Genomic DNA, 16122 nt, shown 5'->3' on the forward strand with positions numbered 1-16122 from the left:
AAGTCAGAATTCTGTGAATAAAGTCAGAATTCTCACTTTAAAGTCAGAATTCTGAGATTAAAGTCAGAATTCTCACTTTAAAGTCAGAATTCTGAGATTAAAGTCAGAATTCTGAGAATAAAGTCAGAATTCTGAGATTAAAGTCAGAATCCTTCCAATCTTTTTTTTTTTCTCATTCATGGCCCTAATCCTCTTCCGTAGAACTCAGAGCAACTGCAGAAAATACATTTAAAGAGAACTCTGAGGCCGATTTGCACACAGTATTAACCATGCGGGTTTACTCTGCTTTATTTGTAATCAAATTTTAGACTTTGACATAATTGCTTAAGTATATCAATAAAATTACTAAAGTTTGGTAATTTTGCCATTGGGCTGATTCAGTGAATTCCTGTGTGTGTTTGTTGTTGTTGTTTTTGTTTGTTTTTCACTAAAATTTAAAAAAATGAATATATTCTTTCTTAGTAGGGTTTATTGGGTTTCATGTTTTATTACATGTCAAAAGTCGGAACGAACATTTTTTTTCGAACGAACAAACGCTTCAAGTGCTGTCATATATTGACGTCACTAAAACGTTCCATCACATAGCTCCGCCTTCCGATGGCGTCACAGAGATAAATAATTTTCCAAGCACGGGTTTCCGCCATTTTAACTTCCTGCGTTCAAAGGGAAGCTGTCTTTCGAACAGTACTCGCTGCGCGTTACTATTTATCTTATTGAAAATGGGTTATTTTGTTATTCTTTTCTAAAAGGGGCCCAAACAAACGATCCCGAGTTGTTTCCGCCCGTTTTAGTAGGTTAGCTTCAGCCGGGGAGTCGCAATGCCGAGCCACCCGCTGAGAGTAGCGGTTGTGTGCTCGAGCAACCAGAACCGCAGTATGGAAGCGCACAATATCCTCAGGTAAACACTGGCCAGCCGGGGAAGAAGACGACGAGGGGACGACGACGTGAACGAAATGTGCCTTATCGCGTCGTGTTTGTGAAGCGGTTATCAGCTGACACGACGCCAGAATTGCCGGGCCTCCGCAGTCTCCAACAATGGACTCAAGAGTGCAGAGTCACGCCGGATATCGAACTCTCCTTTTAAACCTGGTTTCCTGACAGTTAGATTTTTTTGTTAGTTGAATAATCACACAGCCTTTAATCCCAACTGAGTTCGATCTTTTTAAATACCTGGACGCGTTATTGGGATTTCTTTACGATTATTCTTTTTTTGTTGTCGATTCATGCTGACAGCGCCCCTAGGTGGACGAATTCCGGAAGAAAGTAACTGCAGCTGCGCGGCATTTGAAGATGTAACTGCTCGTTGCTGCCCCCTTTGGTCACTCGCGTCAGTGTTTTCACTGACGATGGAGACCTATGGAAAGCCATTTGAGCATTTTATTTGGTACCCATTTTGAAGGTCCATTTACTACCTTAATTTTCATAAATTGTAAAAAATAAAAAATGTGCTTCAGTAGGCTAGTAAATAATTTAAACCCAAGCCAACTAGTGCACTGAATTAAACTAGTGTGTTACAAAATTAATGCTCAAATGACATTGATATAACTAAAGGGCCAGCAATGTGCACATACTTTGTCCAAGTTGGCACTGTTTTTTCCTTTACAAGTGTATTTTCAAATTTGGGGGGAAAAAACCATCTTTCCACCACCCTAATTGGTGTGTGGGATTGAATAAATCGGGTGCCCAGGTCTGGTCCCCCAGAGCCCTGTTTTAGTTGTTTCCCTCCTCCAAAGCACCTGATTAAAATGTTTATCAGGGTCATTATCAAGTTCTGTAGAGCTTGCTGATGAGCTAAGCATTTTAATCAGATCTGTTGGAGGAAGAATACGTAAAGCGGGCATTGTAGCGGATCTCGAGTACCTTGGGATCCCCTGGTCTAAATAGCGTTGATTACATGGACCTTAAAATGGATAGCAAGGGTAGCCAATAAATGCTCAAAACACTTTTTATTTTTAAGATTTTAAAATTGAGCTTGTGTGTGATTGCGGAGAAAACCTAAAAATAATTATAACAGGAATTTTTACATGCCGATAACTAAAAAAAGGGCGGCGTGGGGGTCTGGCACTGGTTGGCTTGTCGACTCGTTTGAAGTTGTCAGTTTCCTCATTGTCATCTGATTTACTTGTCTTTGAAACCCCCCGCCCCCTCCTTTCTCTCTTCTCTGCAGTAAGCGTGGATTTGAAGTGCGCTCATTCGGGACTGGTTCTCACGTGAAGCTGCCCGGTCCTGCCCCGGACAAGCCTAATGTGTACGACTTCAAAACAACATATGAACAGATGTACAACGACTTGGTCCGCAAGGACAAGGAACTGTATCCCCGTCTCACTTCTACACATACACACACACTGTCAAACAAATTACGGAATAAGTATTTCATGTAACTCATTACCTTTTTTATTGACATCAGGAAGGTGGACTAAGCCGCATCGATGGGTAAATGGCATGCCAGGAAATCCTGTTTTTAGCTCTGTAACAATGCATTTAAAATTGGTTCAATATGCTAGTTATGTTGAAGTAAATGGCAGTTCGGTATGAAAAAATGGATGGAGATTTTTTGGGGAGGGGGTGAAAGGAGTCCGATGTATTCCGTTTAGTAACTTACAGGTCAATTACAAAACCCTTGAACCTGTATTGTGTTGAATTGATTTTGAGAGATTGAAAATTTGCAAAAGAATCTAAATGGAGAATTGGCCCAATGTAAGGAATCAATGTTTTGAACTCTCCGGTATAAAATAAAATGCACAATTTAACTGACAAGAAAAAATGATTAATGACCACCTCACGTCCAAAAAACTACAGGCTCAAGAAGGTTTTTGCTGCGCACGCTAATTAAAGCTGCAGTGCAATTTCTCAAAGGCCCACAACTTTCTTGGATCCTTTTGGACCACACAATCAATTAGCTTATTGTACATGGGACACTTCGTTTCTTGTTCCCTTCTTAGGGAAACTAAACTGCCTGTTCTTAAATGACGTTTGTTTGCATCTTTGAGGAAGTGCAACGTACTAAACTAGTTTTAGTAAACCACAGTGTGACACATTTGTATTCATTTCACAGGAAATATAGCAACAGGCACTAAATGCCCTATTTTTTTTTGCCATAGTTCCACCTTCAAACATTGATTCCACACTACAGGGGAGTATACCCTGTTATAGCCACCACACACACTGTCAGAACACAACTTAGGTGAAACCTGCACAATGAGAAGGAGTCTTCAGTTTGATTGGGTACCTAATGAAGTGTCTGGATTATGTATGGTTTTCTACAGAACGCACCCAAATGTCATATATATGCTACTCGCAAAAATAATCAAGTTTTCGGGTGGAATTTGAGAATGAACCTGAAATGCACCGCCGCCTTTACAGTTGAGCTTGCACCTTCTATTAACTTGAGTTTCGTTTCATACTTTTCTTGCATGACTTGCTGTTCAAACCAAGTTTTTATTTTCTAAGAATATCTACTTTTATACCTCTCTGACTCTTCCAGTCGCCCTGTATCTGTCTTGGATCCTGGTGATGGCCCTAAACTCTTTGGGACCCATCCTGTTTAAAGCCTCGCGGAGGCGAGGTACAACTGTTTAATTGTTTGGCTGTCTTGGGCTCATGTCGAAATGGATTGTGGAAATAGCGTTTCAAATTTAACCAGCACTGTATAGATCCATGAATTGAATAAACACCTGTTATGGATTTCTATATTCCGCTTGTTAAAAGACAGCAAGTTGTGCAAAAAGTACTAATATATAAAATAGTTGGTCATATCAAGGTGAATGTATAGGTGAACATATTTTAGACTCCTCGTAAAATTTCACCCCTTATTCCACTGTTACCTGCAGGATGGATTGTTGATGCTCCGACCACAGAATTGAGACTATTAACTGTAAAGCTAAATTGTTGTTCTACCAATTTTAAAGCGCCTTTCTAAAACTAGATGACTGCTTTTGCGGTGAGTCCATTTATACGAGGGTTATGCAATCTCTATGAGCGGCACGAGTTCATTTTGACCACTAGAGGGTGCTGTTCATCACTTCGGACGGACTGTCCCCTAGGGGGTCTCTTCACCTGCCATGGGGCTAGGATATAATTCTGTGCACAGAGTTCATTGCAGGCTTGCTATGTTCCTTGACTCAAGACCCTTCTCAGATACACACAGAACGGAATCCTGCACATGCTTGACCGAAACAAGCGAATCAAGTCCAAGCCGGAGCGCTTCCAGAGCTGCAAGGACAAGTTTGACCTGGTCATAACTTGCGAGGAGCGCGTCTATGACCAAGTGTTGGAGGGTGAGTGAGGCCTCTTGTAAGACTATTTATCCCACCCTCTCCCCCGTCCCATCACCCATTTACCGAATCACGCTTTGTCATTCCTTTGCCAGATCTCAACTCACGAGAGCAGGAGACCATGCAGCCCGTGCACGTCATCAATGTTGACATTCAGGACAACCACGAGGAAGCCACGCTGGGCGCCTTTCTCATCTGCGAGCTGTGTCAATGTGTGAGTGTCTGCTAGGTGAAGGCGTCACTCTGAAGAACAGTTTGGTTTGGAATGACTTGCACTGACCAGTTCTGCACTGGAGCACTTTCTACTCTTTATACACTTGAAGCCCATTCGTCTTTCAAATCACCCGCCTCATTAAATATAGGAATCCTCTTTTTAAAAGCTGATAATGCTCACTTTTGTTCAGAACAAGTGTCAATCAAGTTGATGTTGTGATTCTCTACCTCTGGCGTTGTCATGAACATAAAATGAGCATTACCATGTAGATGGATCATTTTAGTCAAGAAACCTTATGTAATAAACCTTTGTCAATCTCAAGCACAACTGAGCAGAGTTTTTGATACACGCCTTGTGTTGGGATCATTGTACCTAATGAAGAGTCCAGCGAGTGTAGTTATTAGGCCTTTAGTCATTAAAATCAATACAGAACTTGGGCAAACTTGTCGGGTGTCACAGAGGCAAGCACGGACTCACCACAGCATCTTCACACAAAACCACCTAATGCGTCACCCTTTATTTTTTGGGGGGTTGTTCAGATGTCCACTCAGGAGGCACATAGTGCAGTGATTTTTCAACTAGTGGCTAGTATTGGGGGAAAAAAACGGGGAGCAGCCGAATGTCATGTGGTACCAAAAGGTATTCTCAGACACTAGTATATTTATGCCTTAAAAGATTTAAGTACAAGTACTAACTGTATTTGTGACTACAATAGTGCAAGTTAGTAATGTGTTACATCGTGTTGGAATTTACACGCATCGCAGGTTGAATTAGTCTAATTTTCTGAAAATATATGCATCAAGAATGTTTTCATGCTTTTTCAGTTCAGTTCAAATTCTTATCAAGTGTCCACTTGGACCAAACTCCCTCCCGCTTCACCTCCATCCATTCATTTTCTGTTGGAAGAAAAGAAAAAAAAAAACACCTTGTGACAATTTTGGGTCTTCATTGGACCTATCATCCATGTTTTCGGAATGTGGAAGAAAATCCATGAAAGCAATGGGAGAACATGTAAACTCCACACAGGAAGACCGGAGACCATATGTGGACCCGTTTTGCTGCCAGGAAGTCAGCTCCTTGACGCTTTTTTTAACTTGGCCTCCATTTCCCATTCCATTCTCCATTTGTGTTTTCTGGGCTTTTTCTAAAACACTGGCTAAATGGGAATTGCTCAAAAGGGTGGAGTGATGCAAATCGACTGAGAGCCAAGTTTAGCCTGGATTGTGAGTAGAGATGCAACGATTAATCAATAATAGATTATCTAATTATTTTTGATTAATTGCTTGCGGGCGGCATGGTAGTCAACTGGTCACTACAATGGTCACACAGTGCGGGGGTGAAGGGTTCGATTCCGGCTCCCGCCTTCCTGTGTGAAGTTTGCATGTTCTCCCTATGCCTGCGTGGGTTGGCTCTGGGTACTCCGGTTTCCTCCCACATTCCAAAACCATGCACGGCAGGTTGATTGGACAGTCTGAATTGCCCCGAAGTGTTTGTCACTGCAGCTGTCGGCACAACATTAAGCCATGTTTTTCTTCTCTTGCTCAGATCCAGCACACGGATGACATGGAGAACGAAATTGACGAACTCTTGCAAGAGTTTGAGGACAAGAGCAGCAGGGCTTTCCTTCACACAGTCTGCTTCTACTGACAGCCGCAATAAGCGCACGCCGCAAACCAACAGCAAATAACGTGACAGTTACATGACAGGCTTCGTGTTCATAGAAATGCGCGTGCGTGCAGAGCCGTACAAAGAAATCGTGGCGATCACGTATTCGGCCGCCACGAGCAGCGCCGACTTGCCGCTGCTCTTCTTGCCTTTTTAGTCCTCCTGATCAAGGTGAGCCACGCCTCCTCAGGGAGTGCCATGATGCCCAGTCCCACCGTTTTACTCAGTGCACCCTTATATACATGATTTGATATTTTATTTGTATTTTTTTTTCCTCCTTTGGGTGATCTATTCTTCAGTAATTTGTTCAATCTCATGTCAGATTTTTATTTGACACCTGGAACTGTTGTTTTATTGAGCCAGGAGGAAGAATGAACTGAGAATGTTTTGTTAGACGTTTTAGATGAATTAAGTTAAACAGGTCGAGCTATTGAATAACCAAAGCTCGACTTCTCTGAGGCAATGTGCGCTGTTGACTTGATACACAAACTTGGATCTGATGTCTTTCAGGGCATGCTTTTTTTTTTTGTATGTGTAAAAATGCATTGTCAGCTCAGAGTGCCTGATTTGTACATAGGAATATACTAAAAGAATCTAAGAATCAATTGTGGCTCATTCTCGTGTTTTTTTTTAACCATTTCTTTTAGCACCTGTAAAAACTTACGATTGAGTTAGAACTTTTCATGGAGGTCAGTTGTTGTTCTGAAATCTTTTTGCTATTATGCTCATATTTCTGTACATATCAGTTGTATATATAGCAATGTGAGTTTTCTCATTTCTTAATTGAAACCAAAATCCTAACATTAGTAATTATTTAACCTTATTTAATAAAATATATTTTAAATGTAACAGATAATTCAATTTTTTATTTAATCGGTCTCTGCTGTTTCTGTTGAAATCAGTGTCCACTTGTTTTTTCATTTTCTTTATTTCATTTCATCAGCGTAATTGAGGTGCATTTGTTTTTTAATTAGAGTGCTAGACCATTAATGATATGTTATCACATTGTTGAAATTGCTGGTAGTTGCGAGCAATTTGCCTTCACTGTCGCAGCATCCATTAAGGGTGAAAAAGTATTAGTCTAGCGATGACATACAGGAAAAGCAAATCAATTGTTACTGGTTGTAAAAACAAAGATCCGTTTAATCACACTTGATTACATTATGTTGATAATGACTGCCAAGTACTTGTACATAGGTTAGTTTCCTTCCACAAGACAGCGAGGTCCAAGATACTCCAACATGTGTGAAGACACATGGACAGACTCACTTGCAGGACATGATTCGGAATCTTTTTAATTCATGGAAACAATTGGACTCAAACTGGAGTACCATCTTTTGGAGAAGATCCAGTCTTGTCCATTTTCTTTTCATCATGCTCCTCAAAACCTGCTTTGCCAGCTTCTTCACAGTCCAGTCTGGCTGAGGGAGAACTTTGATGTGCTGCAGTCCTCCCTTTCGGTTGACTTTCCCCTTGTTGCTTCATCTCATTTATGAGGAGCGGGGTGATCACCGCCCGTGCTTGAGGTGTCTTACCAAGCGGCAGATTGAAGCCCATTTTACCTACGGCGCTACTAGCGGCGCCCCCTGCTGGCGGAGGTGTGAGGGTCTTGGTCTGAGCCGCTTCTTCTGTACGCAGCCAGTCCATCTTCTGCTGGTGCTGCTTGACGGCGTCGTCCACGCGGGCGTCGATCATGGCCTCCGTCAGTATGCCGTCTTCGGAGGAATACGCCGCTGCCTGCGAGGACATGTTGCTAGTGTTACAACTAAAAACCAGATGAAGAAGACAGCAGATTTTGAGGGGCCATTTTGCATCTTTGGAGGACGTACCTGCCAAGCCACTCCCAACTTGGAGATCTCTCGACCAGACATTCCTTCTGCCCGCTTAGCTATCTCAGAGCATTTCTTACCATAATCAAACTGCGCCAGCTTCATCCTCCTGCAGAAGAAACACATTTACACAAATGACAACAGTCGCTAGCTTGAATACAGTTTATACGTAGGTCAGTTTCATTATGAAATTGAAGGCTATCCCGGATATGTCATGTTCGTGTTTGTGACTTTTTAAGTTGTGTGTGTGTGTGTGTGTGTGTGGATATATTGCATGAAATTATTGTAATTTTGGAGGGCATGGTTAAATAATCGCTTTGTGAATCAAAATAGTGTGCTAAATTCTTTAAGAACAGATGTCTCTCACACTGTCCACATGTATGAGCTACTGTTTCCTCAAGCAATCACTGTTATGCCAGAAAATACTTTGTACTCACTGCCTCCCTCCAGTGGCGGGCTCCAGAACATATCTGTCAAAGTACAAGCGCGCCAGTCTCTCTCTCTCCTCTAGCCCCGGAAGAGCAAAATTGACTATTTCATCTATCCGGTCATTAATGGCCCAGTCAAACTGCTCTGGTTGGTTACTGGCCAACACCAACATGAATCTGGGTGGGAAATAAAACAACAAAACAGCACAATTCGAGATGTGACAGAAAGAGACAAAGTTGAAACTTTTTAAATACCGTACTGAATGGGACTTTACCTGTTGCTCTGCTCTCCAGTGCGATACAAGAATGCGTTCAAAGTGGCTCGGAGATCTTCACTGATCTTCTCCTGTAAACACATTTATTTTTGTACTATTAATGTCGTGCAATAGTTTGTCATTTGATGCTCGAGAAATTTACATGATACCTAATATGCTTTTAAATGGTTATTGCATTGTATTTACAATAGTTGTAAATCATTTTTTAAAATATGTCATTATTTTATTAATATTGGATTATAGATTGCTAGTTGTAAAATAAAAACACATTTTGTTTACGTATCCACAAAAGACCCACTTGTCCATTTTAAAAAAATCTAATCTAGCAGTTGTGTGCAAAATCTGCCCACCTCTACTTTAGCTGGTTTGAACAAAAAATGTTGAATGAAAATTAAATCAATCAACTGTTTTAGGGCTAGAAACGAGATTTTCCTAAAGGTAAATCACATCAAGTGACAAAAATCGGAACAATTCAAACTTACAGTAGATCTCTTACGAAGGAATGCGTCGGCTTCGTCAACAAACAGCAGCAGGCTGCAAAACAACAAACAATATTATAATGACTTTTATAATAAAATAAATCTTTTTTTTATTTGACATCTTATTCACGTGTGGTGTGAGGACGCGTACCCTCGTCTGCTCGTGTTGGCCCAGTCAAACACTTTATGCATGGCGGTGACCCCATCACGCCCCATCGGTGCAACGTCACCACCGGTCATGATCGCGTAGTCCATCCCAGAATGCATTGCCAGCTTCTGCTCAAAACAAACAAGAGCTTCACAGCTGAAATTTATTTTCCTGTTATCCTGTTTGAAACTGTGTCATCATCCACCATGTACCTTAGCAAACAGCGTCTTGCCAGTGCCTGGGGGTCCGTACATCAGGATGTTCCTGTAGAGGCCGTTGTTCTGCCTTGTGTTTCTTGTTGCTATGGCAATATCACGCACGCGCTCCTCCAGCGTAGGCTAGAGCGCCAAACAAATTGTTAGAACAAGGGACTTACTTGACACTAGTTTGTTGAGGCTGTTTGATTCTTACATTCAGCACAACTCCTTCCAAAGCATCCTGAGGTTTGCTCTTCAGCCTTTTGACCGTCTAAGAATCAGTGCAAGGTTGACAAAGATGAAAACAGTGTTCAGATCAAAAACAAGATTTACGTGTGAACTCAAAGTCCTACCTTGACAGGATGCTTGATGGCCTCTCCCACTGTGAAGCGTGACGTCTCTCGCACTAAAGACGGCTTCCCCAGTCTCGCCTCGATATAACGACCCGCCACTCCAGTGGCGTTGCGGGCGGAATACACCCCCACGGCTAAAAGGGTCAGTCCGGCTACCTGGTTGTTGCAAGGAGAAAACGTGAAACAACTAGTTAGTTGTTTTGTGTAACCTAAGGGGCACATAATTATTATTTTAGTGACAACTTTTATCAAATTGTCCAACCTCAGGGATATTGGACATTACAGGTTCCACTGTAGGACTCACCGTGGCCGTGACTTTGTCCCAGTCTGACACAAAGGCTCTGAATCCTTCTCCAAATACTGCACCCGCTGTCCTAAAAATAACAATGCATGTTTGTAACGTCAATGTGATGTGCATCACTTTGATACATCGACCGAGTGCTTCAAAAACACAACTTTTGGCACTAAATCTTTCTTCAGAAAGACTGTCCAAGAGGATTTACAGTCATGCTCCCAAGACTAACTCGGAACCAGTGTTAATTGTTTTTCTGAACTAGCTTTTTGGGATCCTCAGCATGCCTCAGAATCACCAATTATTGAAAGTGTGCGTATGCTGGTGAAAATGTAGGCATTTTAAGCCTCACAAAAAGAAAATGCCTCTTAGAAACTTCGGAGATATTAGCCCATGGTACCAGTTTCGGCAATCAATAAGATGAGGTGAACATTTCTACCAAAAGAGACGCATTCCTGCCCCAAATTGAACACCAAGTCAGACATTTTGGTTTGAGGAAGCAATTTTGGGGATATTCCTAGGTCCACACCAGCGATGGGCCGTAAATTGTCTCTTATAAAAATCTGCAGATTTTTAAACAAAGAAATTCTACACATAGCACATTACAACATAAGAAAAATGTATATGCTAAAGGGCAAATGATCTTCCTCTAATTCCTCACTCATTAAAATGACAGTTGTCGCTGTTGTGAAGGTGTACCTAATTATGTGACCCAAGTGAATGTGTCCAAACTGGCATGTGAAATGAACACATCTTACTTTATGGACTCCAGAACTGTCTGTCGGTGCTCGGCGGCCTTCAGGCGGATTTGCTCGCGTATGATGTCGGCGTTCTCTCGCTCTACACGAGCACGCGCTTTGGACTCGGCCTCGACACGCAGCATCTCGTTCTTGTGCCTCAGCTCCATCTCGTGCTCGATGGTCGCTGTTGTGGGAGAAATTCAAAATGAGTCAGCCTCCAGCTGATTGGCGGATTTCGAGGTTCAAGACACACACCTTTCCTCATGGCTTCCTGTTTCTGAACCGATTCCTCCTGCTTGCGAAGGTTGTCCTCATTCAACATTTGCTGAATGAAAAAAAAACACAAGCTGATAGCAAAACTCTTTACAATTGGGGAATGTTAAACTAAATCATGAAAGCTCACCTGTTGTCGTAGCTGGTCCTCATAGCGCTGCCTGGCCAGCTTGTCTTGGTACTGAGCCCTCTGATAAAGACGGGAAAAATTACTTTCATAAATAAGGAGGAAAAAATGCAGGCCAAACATGTCACAAAACTCACTGCTTGATGCTGCTTGGATTCTTCATTCAGAGTTTTCCTCCTCTCCTCACCCTGGATTTTGATCTGCTCGCCCTTCAGCTGCTCCACGGCTGCTTCATACTCCTGTCAAGGGGCAAAATAGAATATGAAGCCATTACACAGAACATTTCAGCATCATCATTAGCATCGGCATAGAATTAAGAAATATTTTTAATCCAGTATTTATTATTTTTATTACTACTTTGTGCTCTCTCCACTTATTTCCTACAGTAAAGTTATTTTTGTTTTCCTTCATATTTGTATGTACAATATGAGCACATCAACCAGTGCAATCAATCGATGGAAATTTAGTCCATTTTAAAACATGAAGAATTTCAAACAGCAACTGTCGCGTCAAAGAGCTAAACTAAATGAAGATGACGAAGAGTGACATAAATGTTTTGTTCTTTCGCTGTACCTTAATTTTGCTCTGGTGCTCCATCTGGGTGCTCTGCTCCTGCATGCGAGCCAAGTCCAGAGCTTCTTTGGCATGTCCTGGATGAATGCAACAACACAGGCCAGGACAGGATCAGGATATTTTTTTCCCCTGAAAGGGTTTTCTCTTGTGTTTTTCATTGCCTAGATGGGGGAGTCAAACCTGTGATGGTCTTTGAGACTCTTGTGATTATGAGTATATGCACTTGACTTGACTAAAATATGTCAGTGCTCTCTGAGTCACATCTTAAAACCTCGACACAATCCATGTTTCACCAGCAACAACCGTTCCCTTTTTGAAGGCACACAGGTTGGATTTGAGTATAATGATGACCTTTGAACCATGTCTGCGGGGATGAATGGCGATGGGAGAGTAAAAGCATTGTTTAACTGGCACATATCATTGCACAATATGTGAGAGAAGATGTCAACTACACCGGGCTGCTGGGCCTCAATATCAAAGAGACGAGAGGACTAAACCAAAAAGATGTAGGTGTTATAGTGCCGTTGAGTAATGTGAAGACCTACTCCCTCCTTTCTGAACACTTACGGGACTTGTCGAGCTCCTTAGCCGCTTGTGCAGCTCGCTCCAGCCCGGTGGGGTCGAAATTACTCCATTTGTCCTTGGGTTTATCTCCGCCACCGCTGGAGCCACCGGCCGGCGGTGGCGGCGGTGGCGGAACAGGCAAACCGGGAGGAGGTTCCGGTTGTCCCTTATTCAGGCCGAACAACCATGACATTTTCGGGGGTGAATACGGTTAAATTCGGCCAGTTCTGAGTGGAAATACGAGATGAGGTTACCAAAGATCTGACACTGTGGTTCAACTACTCCACGCGCGTGCCACTCACCAGTGTCCTGCGCATGCGCGGCGGTGCGGACCGGTGTTGTTCAGTAAAAGCATCGACGATTGGCTAAAATTGAGTATTCTTCCTTTTCATTGGTTGTTATGACTAAGCGTTCATTCTGTGGACCCCACCCAGATGGAATACGGCAGCCGCAATAGGACAAACTTAATACTAGCGTCATGTTGGTTTATTACATCAGTCCGGTTGGTGCTCAAAGTCAAACATTTGACTTTACAGGATGTCCTTGGTTATGCTGTGATTCGTTACTGCTTCGTTTGCAAACCCATTGAAAACAATAAAATATTTCTCACAAAGAGTTAGGTTTTTCTGGCTTTTGGGTAAGGTTTTAAGATGAACCTAAGATGTATTATTAACTTTAGGTGGACTTGAGTTTACTTCTCTAAACTTACTTATACAATAACAATACATTACAATTATATATATACATATATATATATATATATATATATATATATATATATATATATATATATATATATATATATCAAGCTCTTTAATGTTTCTGCCATTTTTGCACAACTCTCACAAGAAGCTGAATGGCAGACTTCACAACAAGTATTTGATCCATCAATTGACTGATCAATTTTGGACGCTATGCCTTTCTGTGAGTGTTCCAGTCTCTATGTTGCAACCTGTTGGTGACATTTGACACACGCCTTGTAGCCTCGCAATGGTGACATACTGTTGATCAGTTGTTATGCGTCGTCTTGGTCCCATCTCAAAATGTGAATAGTCGCATTAAAAGGACTCTTTGATTTAGGAACTGTAAAAAGTACTGAAAAAAACAGGCATACTGTAAAGTTGTTGTGCGTTTTAAGTTTATCCTGAAAATGTAACCCAAATCCAAATTGATCATTAGTTTTTTGGTAATGAACATTAACTGTCATGGGAACTTGAGTTTTTAAATCAGCTTTTAATGAATCTACCAGTTTGTTTTTGACATTATGCAATACGAAGCCATTTTTCAATAATATACTGTTTAGCTATCTAACGCAAAGCTTCATCAAAAAAGTGCACAAAACAAAAAGTATATCAAAATGTTTAATAATAACTAAACATTCACAGGACAATCATTTGAGAAATAAATATTTACAGAAAGGAAAGAAAGTACACCAGAAATTTCAGGTTGACACTAACTTGAATAATTGTTTAATTTAATTGCAGTGTCAACTGTGGACGCACTATTTAGTACGACATTAAATTGTTCTGAATTAGAATTATGATGTGGAGGTAGAAAGTTTTAGAAAATCAGTCTTATCATATCCCAATAATACAATTGCATCATTGATATTGTTTCACTAACTGCAACTTTCTAAATGCCTTACACCACAAATAACAACAATTTAAAAAAAAAAACAATACATGTATGTATCCACTTAACATTTATACAGTATAGAAACCGGTAGTGCATGCACTACTGTTGTACAACAACACGGGAGAAGACTCCGGCAGGTTCTTTGCCGTCACCCAGCGCTGCACAGAACCCTTCTTGCTGCCGAGCCCGGGCCAGCTTTGCGAGGGCGAGGAACGACCGAGGTTCTGTGATGGCCAGGTCGCTGATGACCCGTCGGTTGAGTTGAACGCTGCTCTGTTGATACAAAGACCAGACACAGCTTTAGCAGTGCACAATGTTATGGAATTCAACAGAAGAGCTGCATTGTATATTAAGGCTTTACAAAGATAAAAGTGCTAAGTTATTATTCACACTGAAGTTAATTCATTTGGTATGTTTATGATTCTAGTTATAATTTTTACAAAACTGGAACAATTGTGAGTGGTACACTTGCGAGTCAAAAAAATTTAATATTTGAAAAGATTAACCTTTGTTAGGTTGCACATAAGGACAGGATACTTCATGCCGTGCTCTCGGGAAGCTGCAGCAATGCGTGTGATCCACAGCTGAAATAGGGAAAAACAAAGGAGGGATACAAGACCATTGTTAGTCTACATTAGGAAATAATCTACACACTTGTAATATGCAAGTTGACACATATTCAATAACTCTCCCATCTCAGCTGGCATTGGGCAAGAGATGGGGGAAAACCCTCAATTGACCACCCTGCCAATCGTTGGCCATGCGCCTTTATAAAAATTCTTCTGATGCATATTAGAAATTATTTTTAAAAAATCTGTTGTACAAATAAAAAGGCTAAGAGAAAAGTTGTTCTTCTCTTCAATTAGTGAATAAACAGCCCTGCTCACAATGAGGACATACATCAAGATACATGCTGGTAAAATGTAACCACAATAATAAACACAAAGTGCGACATGTATTTCAAATCCAATCTATTACGTAATCCCCTAGGAGCCGAATACACTTTTCCAGCACTCGCTGCTACAATTTGAGGTAGTCCATATCTTCAAACTGAGTCCCCATGAAAGACATTTATGCTTGGGCGGGGGACAGGAGCAAGGTCGGTCGGTGAGGGCGCATAGAGAGGTTGCTCCAGCACAGAGATTTGCGTTTCAGCCAGGAACTGTCGGATGCTCAGGGCATTATGAGCAGGTGCATTGCCCTGCCACAACTCTGGCACTGAACGATGCTAACGCTGGAGGCTCGCTTCCTACCTGTGTTGGTTTATCAACTGGTCCATAATGAAGAGAGAAACTTATATGCTGAAGTTTGGGTTTGAAAAATATCTTTTGTGATACTAATTTTGGATCACTTCTTACACATATTGTATTGGATTGGATTTCAGTGGGGGGTCCAGGTCATATTGAGTCCAATAATGAAATGTGAATATCTCACCGTTCTCATGTTGCGTTTCTTCAGCTTGCGTCCTTTAGTGGCGTAGAGAAACGCCCTCCTGACAGCTCGTACGGCCAGACTGTAACAGCGATTCTTTCTGCCTCTGAAATGCTTCAAACAAACGTCAAGAATCTTATATGACGATCTTCCCATTTAAGAGACATCTTTCGGGTCTCCGTGCGTCATTTCTCATAAAACCAAACAAGAGGAAGATCACCGTGGCGTGTAAGACAACCCAAACGTGAAGCAGTATTGATTGCACACGTTGCTCTCTTACCCGTGCATGCTTGAGAAGTTCTTGAACCTTCCAGTATCTATCGGGTCCGCGATTTCTAATCCACCTGGACAATGTCAGGAATACCATTTTTGAATCTTCACAGAAGTCTTACACAAAATGAGGCCACGGGGTTGAGTGACCTTAAACAAAATCCGCATGAGCCACACTCGATGTGTTACGGAGACAAACTGCACGCAAATGGCACGACTACTCGAGGTGCGCTTGATTTAATATCCAGTACAATACAGTGAAACCCCGAGAAGGGCACCAGGGGTATAGTTTTTTCAATATTTATTCCTCAATGGGGTAGTGGCTTTTGAAAGTGATAGTTGGTATTAAAATAGT

General features: G+C 41.6%; 3 protein-coding genes across 3 annotated transcripts; 1 reads left to right on the plus strand and 2 right to left on the minus strand.

Annotated features, from left to right (window-relative positions):
- Positions 1–615: 615 nt before the first annotated feature.
- On the plus strand, positions 616–6758 carry ssu72 (SSU72 homolog, RNA polymerase II CTD phosphatase). Its single transcript, XM_088308932.1, has 5 exons — positions 616–898; positions 2168–2311; positions 4138–4277; positions 4370–4488; positions 6034–6758. Exons 1-5 carry the CDS (start codon positions 819–821, stop codon positions 6133–6135), a joined length of 585 nt encoding a protein of 194 aa, XP_088165058.1. The 5' UTR covers positions 616–818; the 3' UTR covers positions 6136–6758.
- A 664-nt stretch (positions 6759–7422) lies between these two features.
- Positions 7423–12798, minus strand: atad3 (ATPase family AAA domain containing 3). Its single transcript, XM_088308931.1, has 17 exons — positions 12734–12798; positions 12435–12658; positions 11868–11944; positions 11432–11533; positions 11298–11357; positions 11150–11219; positions 10913–11078; positions 10167–10236; positions 9863–10018; positions 9724–9780; positions 9525–9650; positions 9316–9440; positions 9168–9219; positions 8686–8756; positions 8420–8587; positions 7983–8091; positions 7423–7890 (listed from the first exon to the last, which is right to left on the minus strand). The coding sequence occupies exons 2-17, from the start codon at positions 12622–12624 to the stop codon at positions 7471–7473; spliced, it is 2019 nt and encodes a 672-aa protein (XP_088165057.1). The 5' UTR covers positions 12625–12658; positions 12734–12798; the 3' UTR covers positions 7423–7470.
- Positions 12799–13779: 981 nt separating this feature from the next.
- On the minus strand, positions 13780–16042 carry mrpl20 (mitochondrial ribosomal protein L20). Its single transcript, XM_088309740.1, has 4 exons — positions 15778–16042; positions 15501–15611; positions 14573–14650; positions 13780–14339 (listed from the first exon to the last, which is right to left on the minus strand). The coding sequence occupies exons 1-4, from the start codon at positions 15862–15864 to the stop codon at positions 14166–14168; spliced, it is 450 nt and encodes a 149-aa protein (XP_088165866.1). The 5' UTR covers positions 15865–16042; the 3' UTR covers positions 13780–14165.
- Between the last annotated feature and the right edge of the window lie 80 nt (positions 16043–16122).

Source organism: Idiotropiscis lumnitzeri, chromosome 11 (assembly GCF_059441095.1).
Source record: "Idiotropiscis lumnitzeri isolate Australia: NSW breed Sydney's pygmy pipehorse chromosome 11, RoL_Ilum_1.0, whole genome shotgun sequence".
In the NCBI taxonomy this organism is placed as follows: Eukaryota; Metazoa; Chordata; class Actinopteri; order Syngnathiformes; family Syngnathidae; genus Idiotropiscis; species Idiotropiscis lumnitzeri.